Source organism: Pempheris klunzingeri, chromosome 9 (genome assembly GCF_042242105.1).
Source record: "Pempheris klunzingeri isolate RE-2024b chromosome 9, fPemKlu1.hap1, whole genome shotgun sequence".
Lineage (NCBI taxonomy): Eukaryota > Metazoa > Chordata > Actinopteri > Acropomatiformes > Pempheridae > Pempheris > Pempheris klunzingeri.
Window position 1 is genome coordinate 22,539,899 of NC_092020.1, and position 17,919 is coordinate 22,557,817.

Consider the following 17,919-nt stretch of genomic DNA (forward strand, 5'->3'; position numbering starts at 1 on the left):
ATTTCAACCTGTAAAGCAGTCATGGTCAAGGCCAGTTTAAAAATGAGAAACCTGCTAACATTACCTGAATATTTTCTACATTAGTCTTGGCTGATAGTGATAATTGAAAAGCAGAGTGAGAGTAAAGGTAAACACTGCGTATTTTGCCCACCAGGAAACTGGTCCCACCCAGTCCCTTCCAAAATAGCCCATGTGACTTGTTTCTTAATGCTTTATAGAATAATAGATTGTTAACGTTCTTAATCTTAATTTCCTGTCCACGGTACTCATCATAGGGAAATATTTGCATTGGGTTGAACAGAGGAAAAAAAAAAAACAAAAGTAATGTTTGTGGTATGCAAACATATTGCTCAACAGGATCATCTCCACAAAACAGCATTTCCTGTGTTTTTGAACCTCACATGAAATTAGTATAAATAGATGGCAGAAATGACATTATACTCAGTTGAGAGATTAATTGGTGTAATTCATGTCCCAGAACAAAGTGTTTACATAAATAACAGCCCTTATTTTCTGCATAAATTCAAAGCCCTGTGGGGAAAACAAATATTTGATGTTTTCATTCTTGTCTTCCTCTGAGTCATTGTCACAGGATCCCAATTAATCTGCTGTGATTCAAAGTTGTAAAACGATAGAACATTAAGAAAAGTCCATATTGGGGTACTTTTTAATAGACACTGTAGAGGACATCCATGGTGTGGTTATGAATATTTCAGTGAACCACTGACACGCTACAGAATATTCCACATGCAGTGAATTTATTTAGTTTTAATTTGTATTAACTGTATGTCCTTTTGTAGTCCGCAAAGTGGGTTTTGAGCAACGTGTCACACAGCATTTTATGAATAAACTGAACGTGACTTGATTTGGTTTTTCTGTTTTCAGAAGCACTCAGCACCGTCTGTTTGTGTGCTGTCAGCTGTGCATGTAGGGAGCTACGAGATGGATGTTCAGCAGTAAACAGCCCTCTGTCCCATATCTTTCTCCTTTACCTGAAGTGAAAATGTTCTTGTCTTGCTTAAAAATGTAATGCCTTTCCCCCTGCTGTACGTCTTTATCTAACACCTTTCTATCGTACGTGATAATTTGAGGCGCATGGAAATATTTTTTGCTGTTGCTCCATCAGCAGATATGTGCCTTTGACCCTTGTGCTTTTTATGGTGGCCGCTTTCACCGCTAAAGAGGAAATAGCATTTCACTGTTCTGTCATCTCGCATGAGAGGTAAATGTCTAAAATACGAATGCAAATGCTGCTTCCTCACCATTAGTGTTACATTTTTTATGGTTAGAAAGCAGAAACACAGAGTAAAGCGGGCAAGGGTCCAGATCAGCAGGTTACACAGGTGAGCTTTCATTAAAAAGGTATTCCTCTTAATGAATGATTCCTCTATTCACGTACAGTTTAACTACATTGAGATTCATTAAAGAAAACAGAAATGACAAAAAAAACACACATTTTTCGAGACCTCACTTGTGCTTTTCATTTCTGAGGCAGGACTATGGAGCAGACTCATTGAGGTGGAAGGGAAGTCATCAATGTTTTAAACATAGTGGATTATTCGGCTCCAAAGGATTGAAAAAGCTCTTGTGCCTCAAATAGCTCCTCATGAAATGTTGACGAATGTTGTTTATGCCACCAGGAGTAAAAGTGTTGTCACAGTGCGGCAATTAGCATATGGTGGGGGAAAAGAGAGGAAGTGCATTTCAGCAGGTGATAACACAACACCTCTGTAACGTTGCTGATGGATACAGGTCTTTTTGCAGGCCTGCACCTTGGAGGCAGACAGAAGTGGGTCTTTGACTTGACATGCGTAAGTTGAAGATACGTAAACCTTTCTGACTCGTTACCAACAGTTGTTACCCAAATGAGGATCTTTGCCAAGACTACTTGTGGTGAAGTCGCTGCATATATCTCCATATTTCAGAACAGAGGAGCTTTCTGAATTGGAGAAAGTGATAATTATGCGCATGCACACTTGTTTACATGGGAACTTAAGCAATGCAGTCGACACAGGATCTGTGCAGTTTTAAACATAGTGATTGCTGCAGATTGAGTTTGAGTCTCATGTAAAATGTGGAACTAAAAAAAAAAAGTACTTCAAGCTTAATTTTACCTTTTAGAGTGTGTCCTTTGGCAGAGAAGTTGTTTTTGGGCACAACATTGAATCAATAGTGCAAGAATAACCAACTAGATCCAGACAAAGTTATTATTAATTTTTAGATGAATTAATGGGACGTTTTTTACCAACTTCACAGTACGTAGAACAGAAACCTATCTGAGTCACAATCTCAAATTATAAAATCATCTGTGTATTTATGTGACAAATCTATGACAGCCAGGCTGTCTGGTTATTCAAAATACTGTCTGATGGTTACAGGTTTGTGGAAGTGTCTCTAGGAAAAACCAAACCACTGCTTGTTTCCTTATTGCAAGTCTAAAATGAAATCTCCATGGTTGTGCATACCTACAACTCAAGCCGGCTGGAAATGGTTTGTGCTTCGGGCCGTTAAATAGCTTTCTCCATAAACATGTCGTATATAATTTATTGTCAACAAATTGGTGACATCCAGCTTGCTGTTCGAGAGACAGTGCTAATGGTCACAGTTTAATTCAGGCATTGTGGGAGAAGATCCTGCCTGATGGCAGATTGAACGACGTCAGTTCTTTAGCTACGAATACATTAAACTTTTTTTTTTTTTTTGCATGACAACAGGTTGGCTAAAAATACACTAAACTGCTGCGTTACTGTAGGTGCTGTACTCTAGAATCTGCAGCTCTCCACACAGTCTTCCAGCATGTACCTGCTCAGCGTCTGCTGAGACTTTCAAAGAACTTAATCAAGCAAAGTGTCAGCTGGTGTGAGGAAGTGTAACATTGTTTATGTGCCATGTAGAGTTTTAGCATTGTTTCAGTGTTGTTTATTCTGATTTGCATCCCCTTCTTCTCGTTCATGGACCTTGTGGGCCAGCTTAACTCTGCGCACTGGGTGAGCTTGGAGCCTCTGACTGTTGTTTACCACACTCTGCTCCCTCCCTCAGGACTCTGAGCTGCTGTAATGGAAAACATCAGATGGGTACCAGACGAACATGCTTAGTTTAGGAAGAGAGGAAAAACCCATGCCTGAAATGGGAAATGCAGTATAGCTTCTTAAAAAAAACATGCGTGTCCAAGAGTAAATGTGCTGCAAAACATTTGGGGTACATCGCTTAAGTGGTTGTGAGCATTTGGATTCAGCACGAGCACAAGAGATGTCAGAAGACGGCTTGAATGGCTTTACAAAGAGAGCAGGTTGTTACTCATTTGTGGAGGGCAGTTTCCACATATATTAGTTTTTGTTTTTTTTTCTCAAGCTTGCCTTCTGCAGTGACATTTGATCTGATCATGTCAGCCATGTCCAAGTATGTCTGTTAGCCTTTTACCAAGTGTTCACCTCATTATGCATGCATTGAAGAAAGATGCCCTTCAAATGATGCGCACTGGAGTCACACATGTCAGGACCTTGGTGTTGCCTACACGCTCAGACTAAAGGTTAACATTTTACCTGCACAGGGCACATTTTCTACCTGCTTTGTTTTTAATGAGACAATTCAGGCGTTTCCTTTGCACCTAAAGCTGTTATATGCAGTTTTTTTCCCGATAAACTGTTACTACAGAGCTGGACTGAATTAGGTCATAGATTTGCATGTTCGATGAAAGATTTGCTGTAGTTTTATAATCAAGTGAGAAATGTAAATGTTGAATGAAGGGTTTGTTGATGTGCAAATATTTGATATCTTCCTGAGTCATAAAGTCAGGAAGTCTTTTTTTAAATAATCTTGGTGATTGCCTGTATGAGCGCCATCTGTGAAGCTAACATTTGCTCAGGCAGTTACAGTGTACAGCTGTCAACAGCAGCGTTAACGTGATGCTAACTTAATTATCATAGTATTGACAGTCATATCAGAACTGTGCATTACCTGCAGTTTGTCATTAGAATAGCTGATCAACTGTACAGCTGTCATAATTATATTTTAATATCATTGAGTAATGTGAAGTCTGCTACTGTTGTAATATCCTCTGGAATAACTAGGAGACCCTCACATAGAATCATAGTACATTTCTCACGATGTTTGGTACAATCACATCTTTTAGACCACAAATAAAGGCCCAAGCTTTACTTCACAGAGAAACCTGTTAAATTGCAATCAATATTTTTCAGAGAAATCGTTCAGTTCATTCTTTAGACTTAAAGACTTCTTAAAACTCGTTCAGAGAATACATTTATACATATTGTATTCACATATTTATACATACCAGGTTCCCAGCCAAGTGTTTTCTCAATGTGATCATCGAAATCTCAAAATCAGCCCTTGATTACGTGCTCTCTTGTTTTCTTTGTAACTTTGTGCTGCTGCAGTTTTTTGGATCTACTTCAGTCTGGCTAAAAAAAAAGTAAACCTTACTGTCGTCACACCCTACATCATCATATCTCATATACCACATTGTATCATAACACACCATACTGTAATATATCATACTCTTTTGTGTTGTTTTCTGTAATAAAATAAGAAGCAAAGTGAAGCATCTGCCGTGCTGAGGCGTCCTTGAGCAATACACTGAATTACACTGCCTCCACTCCCACCATGATCTGTGCTTATAGTACGTGTTTACAAGTGCACAGTGACAGCTCAAAATCCCTCACACTGAAAACTGAGCATCGTGTATTTCTGTCCATGCTCTGAAATAGTAATAGGTCATCAATAAATGAATGGCTGTGCACAATTCCTCATTTGTCCCTGATGTCAGCTGATGACCAGACTGTTGGATGTGCATACTGATTACGAATGACTGTGCCCTTCACTGACCCTGCTGGTGGCAGAGGATGCCTGACTGTGCGACACAAATTCACTAAATAATCATTATGCCAGGGCACCGCGGGGATTTAATAAACTAGCAAATTGACTGGCTCCAATCAGGTCACAGTGTACACACTTGTATCTTGTCTAAATCCTCTGTGACGGCTAGGGGATAATACAGGACTGTGTGCGGAGAGACGCGAGGGGATGTGAATCAGGCTTAATGCCTTAAAGTCAGTTTGTTTGTTTATCGTCCAACTGCTAAAACTTTGCTTAGATATTCATGAACACATTTTTAATTGAAAACTACTCATATATTAGCTTTTACTTAGAAAACAAACTCTGTAGGTGCACCCATCTTTTTGGTGGTTATGGGATTATGCAAGGCTCTGTAGAAATAGATACCGAAAATATTGACTGTTTAGTATTAAGGCAGGGGACGATACTAACTTTACAATATGTAATGCATCTTAGCTACGAAGCAAAGCCATATTCCACTTGGAAACCATTTGCTCAGGCATATCTTTGAACACTGGGAGCTCATCTCACTGTTCATGTGAGTGTGTATATCAGGATACCATTCTGCTCAAAGCCAAATGCATCATAGATGGTAATTAATGCCGTGAAGCACCACTCCACAGTCAATATTCATTGGTCGGTACTGAAACACAAAGTGTGTTCAATGTGAGAGTAAAGTTTGTGGATGCCAGTCTGTGTGCTTCTCAGTTCAGTGATTTTTCTTTTGTCCATGACAGTTTTACAGTTTAATTGGACACTCTTATCTAGAGTAAATGCAGTGCAACCCTGTGTTTCATGATTTATCATGTGCTAACAGTTTGGATTTGCTGATACGTTTTGGAGGAATATTTACTGTTAACATATTGTTGGTAATGCAGAAAGTACAAGACTTGAACAGCAAAGACTGGGGTTCCCATCACATCCCATGCTTCATATTTGCAATGTTTTGATCAGTATTCAACAAAGACCACAATCAGTCTGCAACTGTAACATGCTTAACTAAACCAGTTATCTTGGCTTAGGTTCCAGGACTGGATATGGGAGGGGAAACAAATGGAAAAAAAAACACTGACATCAAACACTTGCGGATATTTTTCATTTGAACACCTTAAAGTAGGAGATGCTTCCAGCTTTCCTTCTTTATGTCGACAGAAAAATGATCTGGATGGCTCTTTTGTTTTCTCCATAAGTAAATTAATTATTTACGTGAACGTAACTAATACAAGGCAACTCACTGACATGTTTTCAAAAAGATTATCTGACAGTAACACAAAATAAAGCCATTATTTCTATATTCAACATATTAAAAATGTTGCTAATGGGTGGTTTGGGGAAGTAATACACTGTGCAGCTAAGGAAGGGTTGAGATTTGGCTGAAGTCGATCCGCTAAAAAATGTTGATAAATCTGAAGCTGAATTAATAAATTAACGTTTTATGGCTTAATATATATTTTTGACGGCTAGTTTGCTAACTTAGTCTACCATTTGGTGTTGGGCAGGTAGCATTTAGTGTGTTTGTCAGAGCCTTGTAGCTTGAAAACAGATAAACCTCAGCTGTTCAGTAAACTTGAAAATGTGTAAAATGTGATGTGAAGCAGCCGGAAAAGGTTAAAAAGATCTAAAGCTGCAGAGTGGGTTGATGATCACCCGTGGTTAAAGATGGAGCCTGTTTTCATGTTACTTATACTGTAGTTGTTTGATTTTCTGTTAACATCAAATCTATTGACTATTAATACAAATGTGACGTGACATTTACAATAGAACCCCAGAGGTTGTGTGTCCCCCCCCAGTTTTTTAAAACCTCATTCACACAGGTTTTCTTGTGCGCTCAAGACATCAACTTGAAAAATAGAAAAAAAATCTTTGAGGACCTTAAAGACTCCAGAGTAAGGCTTCGGACAAAATTTAACAAAAACATGAAAACTTAACTCACAGTGGGACATGTCTATGCTGGTGTTGAAAATTTAAGCCACAGTAGTTCGAGCCAAATGTATGACACCTTGATTTCATTGTGACTGTCAAACCAGGCTCGTCTCCTCTGCGTAATCCTTTCATAAAAACACAAACATATGTTGCTCTCTTAATATGCACAAGGCGTGTAATTTGATTTATATTGTGTTCATTAAAAAAAAAATAATTTCACTAGACAGTTTCATGAGGCTGTTTGCTGTGGTGCTGCAGAGACTGTTGCATCAGAGCATTCAGTCACCACCAATGAACTGGAGTTGTCTGGGTCAGGATGGGCGTTTGAACATTTTTGTTTTCATTGCAGCCATTAAAAAGTGTCTGCTTGTCATGCGATAAAAAGGGAAATTCTGAGATATGTACTTTTTAGTGCAATCTTATTACTTTGTCAGTTTTCTAAAGGACAGTGTGGTAACACTCCAAATCCAGTGACCTTTTCACAAGTAGAATAAGAGGTGGACAAACCCGTAATAATTTTCTATGTAGTCATTGCCAGCAGTCTCTTATGTTCATAACTTTATGTAGCAGTGCAGCCTTGAGAGGCATTTCTTTTTTCTTTTTTCTGTTCTCATCACATCCTTTTACCCCTTGAGGACTATTTCAAAGGGCAATCTAAGAGTGAGTAAGCTTCTGTTAGAAAGCCGATATATTTGGTATGGTTCATGGGTTACTGTAGAGACTGATCTGTAGCTTGTCAAGACCTGTTAGTGTTCGTACAGGTAGCAGACCACAACAGAGTCCTGTCCTCAGAGAAAATTTCTTTTGTAAACAAAGTTGTCCTCACAGTCCTGCGGTATATGCCAATGTTTATGAATTTGTTTTCATGAATCTCCTCCCAACTGCTGCTGAAACACCACTCAAGTTCATACTCTCTTACACCCCATAGAGAAATTCCGCTTTTCTTGCCTCCTCCACAGTGGTCGGAGTTCAGGGTCTGCTGCAAAACTGCACTCCTGAAGCAGGCCGGGAATAAATGTCAAACTCAAGGATGCTTTTCCTATTTCATTTAGGATTACTTTTCATTTCAAACCCTCAACTCCTCAGCCTTTGGATCAAATGAATACCTTGTGATTTTTTAGCCCCTGCCATTATGAAGGTCACTTAGTGGGAGAAAGTGTTGGTTACTGTCAAACCACTCCCTCCCCTCTTGTCATTCACTGCGGAGTGTTTATTAACACTCTCAGGAAGGTGGAAGATTTAAATGAAGAAAAACATGTAAGCATATTGCGACCATATTGTGATTCATCTTGTGACCCCCTCAGGGGTCCCGACCCAAAGTTTATGAACCGCTGCTCTGTGTTAGAACTCACGCTGTGTGGCTGTTTCCCTTGAAATGCACAATAAGTAGTATACTTTATTGATGAATAAAATCTGTTCTTTTTTAAACCAGTGGATATACATTATTATATAATTATATTATATTATGTTGCGCAGATTAGTTGATTAATTGATGACTCAATCAAAAGAAAATGACTCCAAAAGCACCAAAAATATTGGAAAATAAGACATTTAATGATGTCACCCTGTACTGTAGGATATTGTGATGGGTGTCTTTCTGGTCTCTGATATATGGACCAAATGGTTAATCAAGCAAATAATCTGCAGATGAATCAATGGATAATGAAAATAATCATTTGTTGCAGCCCTGATAAAAAATGTATATATATATATATATATATATATATTTATATTAAAATGTATATAATATGTCTTCTGTTTTTTGACATGTGTTAAAATGTGCGCTCTCCTCTCCACTGAGTTGGAATAGCACTTTAATTGGTAAAGCCTCCATTCAGATACTCAATCAGATGTGGAGTAGATGTGGTGAGGATTTACTGTCTGGAGTTTGATGTAGCCTGACTTGAGACGGCCTTAGATCTTCCCCTTGAGACTTCATAATAGTTACACATGCTCACATAGACATGCTCACATGTTTCTCACTAGTTAATTCAAAGTATTTTGATGAAAACTTACATCTGTGCTGTCTTGACTTTACACATGCAAATATGAAATGACAACAGTTTTTTTTCCACGGTATTTGGGTTGAATTGAACAGGCCTTTCAAATCATTCCCACTGTGCGTGCTTTGTAGTGAACTTGGCGAGCATAATTTATGGATTTGACTGCAGCTTTATGAGTTGAGGAAAATACCATCTAGTATCGATGGGGATTCCCTGGAGGTTGAGGGGACTGAAACAGCCTAAACGAGAGCCAACCTGTAACAAGAGCTTAAATCCAGGCTTTCCATCTGTTCTGGCAGGTACACATCTAGGTCGGCAGTTGTAGTCAGACAAAAATTGAACTTTTTTTTTTTTTTTTCTGTGTGTTTTCCACAGGCTTTATGGGACACAATATCTACCCAGGTCCATGTGAACACAAGTACTGCGGCTTGGGCCGTCACTGTGTGGTCAACCATGAGACTGGACAAGGGGAGTGCAAGTGCTTGGACCACTGTAAACCACACTATAAACCTGTGTGTGGTTCAGATGGGAAGCTGTACCAGAACCATTGTGAGCTCCACCGCGCCTCCTGTCTCAGAGGACACAGGATAACCATCATGCACAGCGAGGAGTGCTTCTATAAAGGTAAGAGCTCCATGTAACCTTTATCTAATGTAGGATGTGTGGGGTCCAGTGGCTACTGTATGTCTTGCACTGTACCCTTTGTATTTGAAGTCCCATTGGCCCTGTAAGCATTGGCATTTGATTTAACTGAGTTAAAAGGCACTTAAATGTTTAGTTAAAAACATTTGGTACACCCATAGTATGTACGTTTGCAAACTAGCAAGTTTCTGAAATGTAGCATTTACCATGCTCAGTTTTTTTGATTTTGAAAGACCACTCACCACCATTTGCTGATGATATAGTTGACAAACTGTATATAATGTCATGCTTTCGTCCAAACACGCGCTGGTTTACAGTAGATTCTCCAATGGGACAGACATACTTTACTTTTGACCTAAATTAAAAGGGAGATGACAATGACTTTTTCAAAGCAGAAGAGGAAGGAAAGCTGAAACATCTATGAGCAGGAGAATTATGCAGGGTGGGAATTTACTATCAGCCAATGTTGGCTGCTGAGCTGGTTTACTCCACCAGCCTGTTTGGCAGTTAACCAACCATCATTAGGAAGTGCCCTTCTAATCTTCTGCTATTTGGTTGGTAAAATAGTGAAAGCCTCCATTTTTGGCGTATAAACATTTCTAAATCGTACCCTAGATCTAAATGGCTCTTTGAAAAGATTTAAAGAATACACATCAATGAAGATAAATAATAATCTCACTCACAAACAACAATTTGATTGAACAAAGAAAGTATTACTATGTTGTGTTTTGTAGATTTTACCTATTTTACAGAAATGGCACCCACAAATATGGGACTGGTTCTGAGATTGAGCATCTTGTTGAATTTACTTTGGGGGCTGGAGATTTAAAGGAATTTTCGGCCATTTTCGGAAGCAAGCCTCATAAGTGTCAGTTTAAATATGAAGCTACAGACGGTTAGCTTAACTTAGCTTAGCACAAAGACAACATGGGGAAACAGCTAGCTTGCTAAGTGTAAAGATGACAACAGCCTACCAGCACTCTAAAGCTCACCAATTAAGTAGTTGCCAGGCAACCAGCTGAGACATCGAGAAGTTACTGTTTGCAGCCAACAAATAGTCTGTAAATGCCTATAACCTACTTTAAATAAGCAACTTGTTATTTCTTATGCATTCATACATACAATATATAGCATGTCAATTAGTGAGATTTTAAAGGTGTCGGTAGGTGGATTTTTTGTGGGGAAATTATTCTTTTAATGTTGTGGCAGACATAAAGAAATCAGATAATGCACCTTTTCTTTTTCCTGACATAAGAATGTACGTTACAGCTTGTTAAACAACACGCGGTTTGGTAAAACTGTACTCAGACAAATAGCATTCACTCTGGCATCTACATTTGGAGAAAATAATGATGTTGGTAAATCCACGTGGGAGTATTATACAGGGAAAACTTGAAAAGCAGCAACGTAATTAGGAGGGTATCTCTTATGTTCCCAGCAAAACAATTACCATTCTGAAGTAAATCTAGATGTGTAATGTCAAAATACAAATATGTCCAGCACATGAAATAACACAAAACCATATACCAGAGTAACACAATATCTATAATATATATGACATAATGTAGCTAACACAAAAGATGTTTATACATCATACAGGGACGAATGACATGAAATATTGATGATTACTGTAGTGTAAAACATTGCATAGGGTATGCTACATATAGGACACAATCTGAAAACAGTCATTTCGCTCTTTGTGTCATGCACAGCTTGGTTTAGTGGTATTGTTGTTGCATTCATATTTCCCCAGAGAAGGTTGACTGCTCTGTACCATTGATTGTATAAACACTCCAATTATTCTTAGTCCCTAGAAACAAGGCTACTCTCCCTTTTGTGAAGCTAGACATCAGTGAAGTGAGAGCTCCTGACTCTCTGCACCTTTGTTCCACTCAGGCCGAAGACGAAAAGCTGCAAGCTGCTCACAGACAACAAATTCATAATATTCATGAGCGATTGACTGAGTCCCTGCATTGATTCGACAGGGTTTCTTATCTCACTTGTTTACTTTGAAAAGTAACTTCATAAGACACTGGGATAGCTTTGGATCTATATACTGTTGCTGATGAAACTCTCTGTGGTCCTCCTTGCAGCAAGTTTCGGGGGCAACATCCTCGGATTGTGAAACCAAAACAAACCAAAACAAAAACAAACAGCACATCCTTCTCACCAAGTACGCTTTCTTCCACTACTCAAATGTTCAATTTAGGGATGAACAATCCTCACTGCAGCGAGGAAAAATGTACAAGCTTTTACAACAATTCCCTACACTACACAAGAGCCAACATACAAACCATTGTGAAACAGCAGCTTCATGACTTGGCATACATTGAGAGCAGCCTGCGCAGAAGCAGTGTAGCCAAGCCAATGTTAAAAATCAAAGCATCTGTTTCACACCAATCACAGAAAAAGGCATTCAGATCAATGATACATCCCTGGTGGGTGACGGCCCTAATCAGCCTCTCTCATGTGCCCTGTCCTGTCAGACTAACCCCCCTCCCAGCCCCTCTACACCCAATCAGCATCTATCCGCAATGCAGAGTGGGATATTTGACCAATGTCAGGCAATCAATATCAGATCAACAGGAGCCAAAAGAAGGAATAAAAAAAAACAAAACACAAGCCCTCTTTTTTATCTCATCTCATCCCTCCCTCAGTCTAGACGTTTTTTTCTACTGTGACTGATATGTAATCAATTTCTCATTGGATGAGAGCTCCAGGGAGAGGAGACAGGAACCTGTCGGAGCGATTAGCAATCTCTGCTAAAGGCATTGTTTTTTTACCTAGGCATGTTCAAATATTTAGAAATAAAACAATGAATTATAATGTCGTTCTTTAATATTAAGGTAATCTGGTTTCCTATGTAGACAGCAGCAGAGAATAAGTTCTTTGTTGCAACTACAAAAGGCAGCGTGGCAATCAGAGGAAATGGATAATTGAGCAAATGTAATAGAGCTTACAACCACATCGAGATGTAATTATGATTCAGGGGTTATTAGTGGGTAAAATGGAATGTGCCCTCAATGGCATGTTAAATGTGTCACTTGATTATTTGTCCCCCAGGTAATGGGCTCAATTTACCTAGCAGTATGGAAATATATACTCGTTATCACAGCATAATAATGAATTTCCTTCAGCTCAATATTAGTTACCTCCACCAAGGATGTTTTTGGTCCCAGTTGTCTGTCTCTCTCTGTTAGTCTGTATTATTTACTAGGATATCTACTTAGTAGTTTTCAATTAAATTTGGTAGAAAGTCAGAACATGGTCCAAGATGCAAGTCATTACTTTGCAACCAGGCTAGCAGCTGGTCCTAGGGATGCCAGTGTCAGTCAGTGAACTGGTCAGTCCAACATTTTGGTGCAGACTGAAATATTTCAACAACTGTAGGGATGAATTCTCATGAAGTTTGGTACAAACATTCATGGACCCCAGAGGATGAATCCTAAGTTTGGTCATCCTCTTACCTTTCCTCCAGCACCAGCATGCAGTGAACAGTTTTGCCTTTTTGTGAAATATTTTTAAAACTGCTTTATGACCTGCAGACTGATTACAGGCCTGTGGCTGACATCAGCCCATCCAGTCCTTTCATTCTGCCCGGATGACCTGCTTGTCCACCTATGTACCTGTCTGCCTGCATGCACTCTATGAACACATTATTTTCCTCAAAGCTTGGCAGACCTTAGTCGCCTAAGCTTGTGAGCTAGTCGCACAAAAATGGCAGAGAAAGCGCAGCCAAATTTGAGCCACAGTTACCCAACACAAAGCACACACCAACTGAGGCACCACAACAGACTGCTGCGTTTACATGATTGTGGCATTCAGCAGAGTTTCTTAACAAAGCGAAAAGCTGGGAGAGGCTGTCTGTCAGTGGTTGTATACTAACAAATTAAGACCCTCTGCTGAGCTGTGCTGCCTGTTGCTGCTCTTGTCATCGTGGACTCCAGCATTAGTCGGGCAGTGCACGTTCATGTGTTGTGGGGGAGTAACTTGGGGGGGAAACCTGAAGGGAGTCGGTGGGATATTTTTCGGTAGGAAACTTTCAAAATGTAGCGACTCTTGCTAGTTTTTCAAATAACGTTGGTGATCCTGACCTTACATCTACAGCCATCAATGTGTAACAATTTTAATTGCCCGATCAGCTAAAATAAAGCCAATCAAAGACTGATTGTTTCTTCATTGGACACTTATTTTATTTGGTCCACCTCCGCCTTTTACCACAGCCACTCCCAACAGCGAAGCATTTCACTGTCACTGTTTGTGTGTTCTTGAGGATTTTGTTTCTCACTCGAGGCCAGATTTGCTAAGAAGATGGGATTGTGCAGATATGAGCTGTAGTTTTCATCAAGTTTGTGATCTCAATCTGTGCGTATTCAGCTTGTGATTTACAAAGATAGCAGCTCGTTACACAATCTGCTCCTCGACTGCATCTGTTTTGGAAACTCGCAGACACACTCTCCCAGTGAAGGCAAGCTCTTAGGCGCAAATCAGAGGTGGGATTTATGAGATCACTGAGCTCAGAAAAGAAATCATAATTTAATGATCTTGATTACAATTTCAACTCCACTCCAAAAACTGTTACTGTTAAAATAATTGATCGTAAAATTATGATGCTATCATGTTTAGCATATACCTAATTAGTGCCGCATTAGAAGGTAATAAACACATTCATGAGGAGATGAAGTGATAAGACAAGTAAAGATGCACAAAATACACACTGTACACACAGCACTGCATCCGGTGGATGAAGAGAGACAGAAGGAGCACAGCCAGCGAAGAGGAGCAGATAGAGGTGGATTTGGTGTTGATATGGATGTTAATAATGAGGAAAATGCAGCCAAATGCACTGTTAAAGAAAAGTTGAGTTGCAGCCTTTAGCCTTTTGCAGCCGTGATTCCGTCCATTATTCATTTCCGATGATGGAATCAAACAGTGCGCTCATTAATAAATGTCCGATTGCTTAATTTTCATCTCAAATCAGGTTTTATTTTATTTTATTTATTTCCTTCTGTCACTACAGAGGTGCATAATATTACCCACAAACCTCAAATAGTCGCAAATAGTATGACCTCAATAAATTCAGCAGAATTCACAATCATCTCGTTTTTTTGCGTGTTCCACCCTTTAATGCATATCCAATGAGGTGGCACACCTTGCAGTCACTCACACAAATCACATGCAAACTGCGACTCCACACTGCTGCGTCGGTTTGATAAATACGCCACGTGTTTCGGGTAGATTGCATCACATCTGCGACTGAACAACAGGCGCTAACACCTCAGCAAACTTGGCCTTCAGTCGTTGCCACCGGCACTGCATGGAAAGCATGCCACGACAGCACCATAGCTCTTCCCTCTGTTCAATATATTAAACTGGCTCTAATGTATGACCATGGGCTGTTGAATTCAGAACACAATGGCATAAATGAACTGTCAATGCCAGATGGATGACATGCTGGCTCCCCTAATGCTCTGCTGACTGCCACAAATTGGCTTACTATTTCTGTTTTGTTGGATGTACAGAAATGGTAATCAGCCAGTAACCGATGGTCTATTTAATTTATCAGTGACTTCCATTCAGTGGCTGAACAATCAGCGCAAACCTAGTTTTAATTATAGATGTGCAGGTCATGTTATTTTAGACCCATATGTGTTCAGCAGATCCAAAATCCAAACAAAACCCTCCAGCCCTCTAACACACTACTGCTGATTAAACACAGAACCCTTCTCCAGTGCAAATAATCAGAAAACAATGTGTTAGTGATATGCCAAGACACATTTCCATTAGTATGTTTGTTTATTTAGTAGATTTGCATATTCAGATTTCTCTTGGGTATGATATTGCTAGCAGTTTAAATTACCCATTTAACCTGTTATTTTGAAATTGAAATGATCCTGAATCAGCAGATCAAGATGTTGCTGTGCAGATGCTACGCATTCTTTAGCAGAAGCTTGAGATTATACCATTATCTACTGTTTTCAAATGTCTATGTGATGTCTTAATGAGACCATGTATCATCAGCAGACAAGTGCAGGGCATCTCACGATCACTGAAAAGATTCTGCTTCATTTTAATTTGATAGACAGACAATTAGTCTCCTGGGCAAGTTCAAACTTGGAGCCGTTGCAAATTATTGCGTCTGAACTGACACCTATGTGCAAAGAAGTTGAGCCACTTTTGGTTCTGGTCCCAGCTGGATGGGTCTTTGCTGGAAATGGACAAGCCTTGTCAGCCATACCTTCTCTGAGTCTCTTATCTGCGATGGAAGACAGAATAAAAAATGACAGCCATGTGTTGACTGAAGCTTCTCATTAGCACTGGGGGGATCATATGACCCACCATTTACCCCTTGCACTGCATGGCAACTTAGCCAGGATCGGATCTGATTGAAAATTAAGTGGTGCACAAAAGCCTGTCCAATCTGCGGAGGGAAATGTGTGCGCGAAGGCGAGCAATCTCTGCGGCAGGCAATTGCCACAAGCGGAGACAATCAGGGCTAAGGTTGCAGCACATCAAGAAAGTGGTTTCAGTGCATTCAGCACATCCAATTATCTGGGAGATCATACATTCAGAAAACCCTCAGATATTTGGCTCCCAACAAACCATTCGTGCCATAGCATCTCAATTTTTTATTTACTACTTACTGTACGGTTGCACTGCATCATTTACTTTGCTATTGCATCATGACGTTGGGTAACAAATCAAACTAATCAAAACTGAAAATTAAACTAATCAAAACTATTAAATTAAAGTGATTATGTCATATATCAAATTATGGGTCACATAAGTTCTACATTTTACTTAAAAGTGAATTTAAACGTAAAGTTAGAATTCTGCCTACAACAGTATAACAGATATAGTGTCATACTTAAGACTTGTGCCAGAGAAAGGGTGGTGCAGTAATGCACTATTTTTTAATTATAGTTATGCTTTCAATCAGGAATGGGTTACTGAATATACATTAGAATTACTGCCAACATATGATTAATGACTAATATCTCAGAACCTAGAATAGCACTTTCACTTTGATAATTACAGTGCTGTTACAGCTGCTTGACTACCTGTGCTGTATTAATGATCTCACTCGTGTCATAGCTGCTCATGTCTCTGTGCCTTTGGCTTAAAACTCCTAGAATCAAATGTTAGTCAGCTGTTCCCCATGGGGCTACAATTGACTGTTATTTAAAAGTATTCTGCTTACTATCTTCTTGATTAATCGGTGTTGGCTTTAAAATAACCCAATGATACTTTTACTGCTTTTACTATCCTAACTATACTTTCAATTTGCTATCAGTGAAACGAGAGAAAAGCTGTTGATTGACTAATCATTTAAACTCTAATTCACAGGCTTAAGTCGCCAGTGCTGTGAGCATTTTAGGGTTTTTAAGAATTCACTTCAACTGCACATTAAATATGTGGTAAATACAGTTTGTACTCTAAATGGCAAACAACCATGAAATTTTAAACACATCATACTGCAGATATGATAAGTATGTCAGGGCTATGCCGTCATCTAACAGGGAATACTTTTTTCTTTAACCAAGCATATGAATTTTTAGAGCATCACATTATATCTGTTTCATATTAATAACCAGAAAAACAGGTTGATATCAGTCCTACATTTGTTTGTGAGCGTGGCTTGTGCAGGTAAAGCATTAGGGAATTGAAGAGTATATGGAATTTAAGGTGCAGTGATACAATCAGGGCAGAATGAGAGAGAGGGAGGAAGACGGGGTGACTACGCCTTTTGTGGATGAGAAATTACTCAGAGAGAAAACATTTCTGATTTTGCATAATCATTAAAAAAGGGAAAAATCGTCCCTGAAACCTGTAGCTGTAATTGTGATATATCAGACAAACAGTGGGACACCAACCCAATCATCCTGCCAGTATTTATGTGAAGACATGAAAACAGAGAGGTCAGAGTCAGTCACAGGGTGTAATGTATCTTTTGTCTCGTCGAATCAAACCATCTTGGACGTTGTAAGTAAGATGGGCGGTTTAAGGCTTTTGTCTCTTTTTGGTTATCTAGAATTTACCACTGTGCAGCACAGTCGGTTACATTTTATATTTTGCACCAAACAAGGCACATATGCCACACAGCAGCAATGAACATCTATAATTAGGCTATGTCTATGAAAATAGGGCTTGTTGAACTACAGTGCTTACGTTGTTAGCTGCTTCCCTGGCGTCTCAGTGGAACAAACTCTACATGGACGACTCCTCTTGGCTCTGCCAAGAAAAACATGATCATGAAGCATCACAGCCTCCAGCCTCTAGAGACCTTCTACCTTAGTGATGAGTCTGTGTCTTTCCCACTGGAGAAGCTCTCCAGTGAGATCAGCTTGTGTATAGCAAAGGGCTTCAGAACCTCCTGTGCATTCTTGCTTCCTTTTAATGACTCTGTGGCGCCATTAATGCTGCGACCTCTGTACGAGACTTGGCATTGTCATCAACAGCAGCGCCAAAGAACGAGCTCCTCATTAAAATCTAAACC

At 39.4% G+C, this 17,919-nt stretch overlaps 1 protein-coding gene across 1 annotated transcript in view; it reads left to right on the forward strand.

The window, feature by feature from the left end:
* fstl5 (follistatin-like 5) overlaps positions 1-17,919 on the forward strand; it is a 127,592-nt gene that overhangs the window by 17,153 nt on the left and 92,520 nt on the right. The window contains exon 4 of the mRNA XM_070836428.1: positions 9,156-9,404. Coding sequence (XP_070692529.1) covers positions 9,156-9,404 — 249 coding nt within the window. The remainder of the gene's footprint in view (positions 1-9,155; positions 9,405-17,919) is intronic.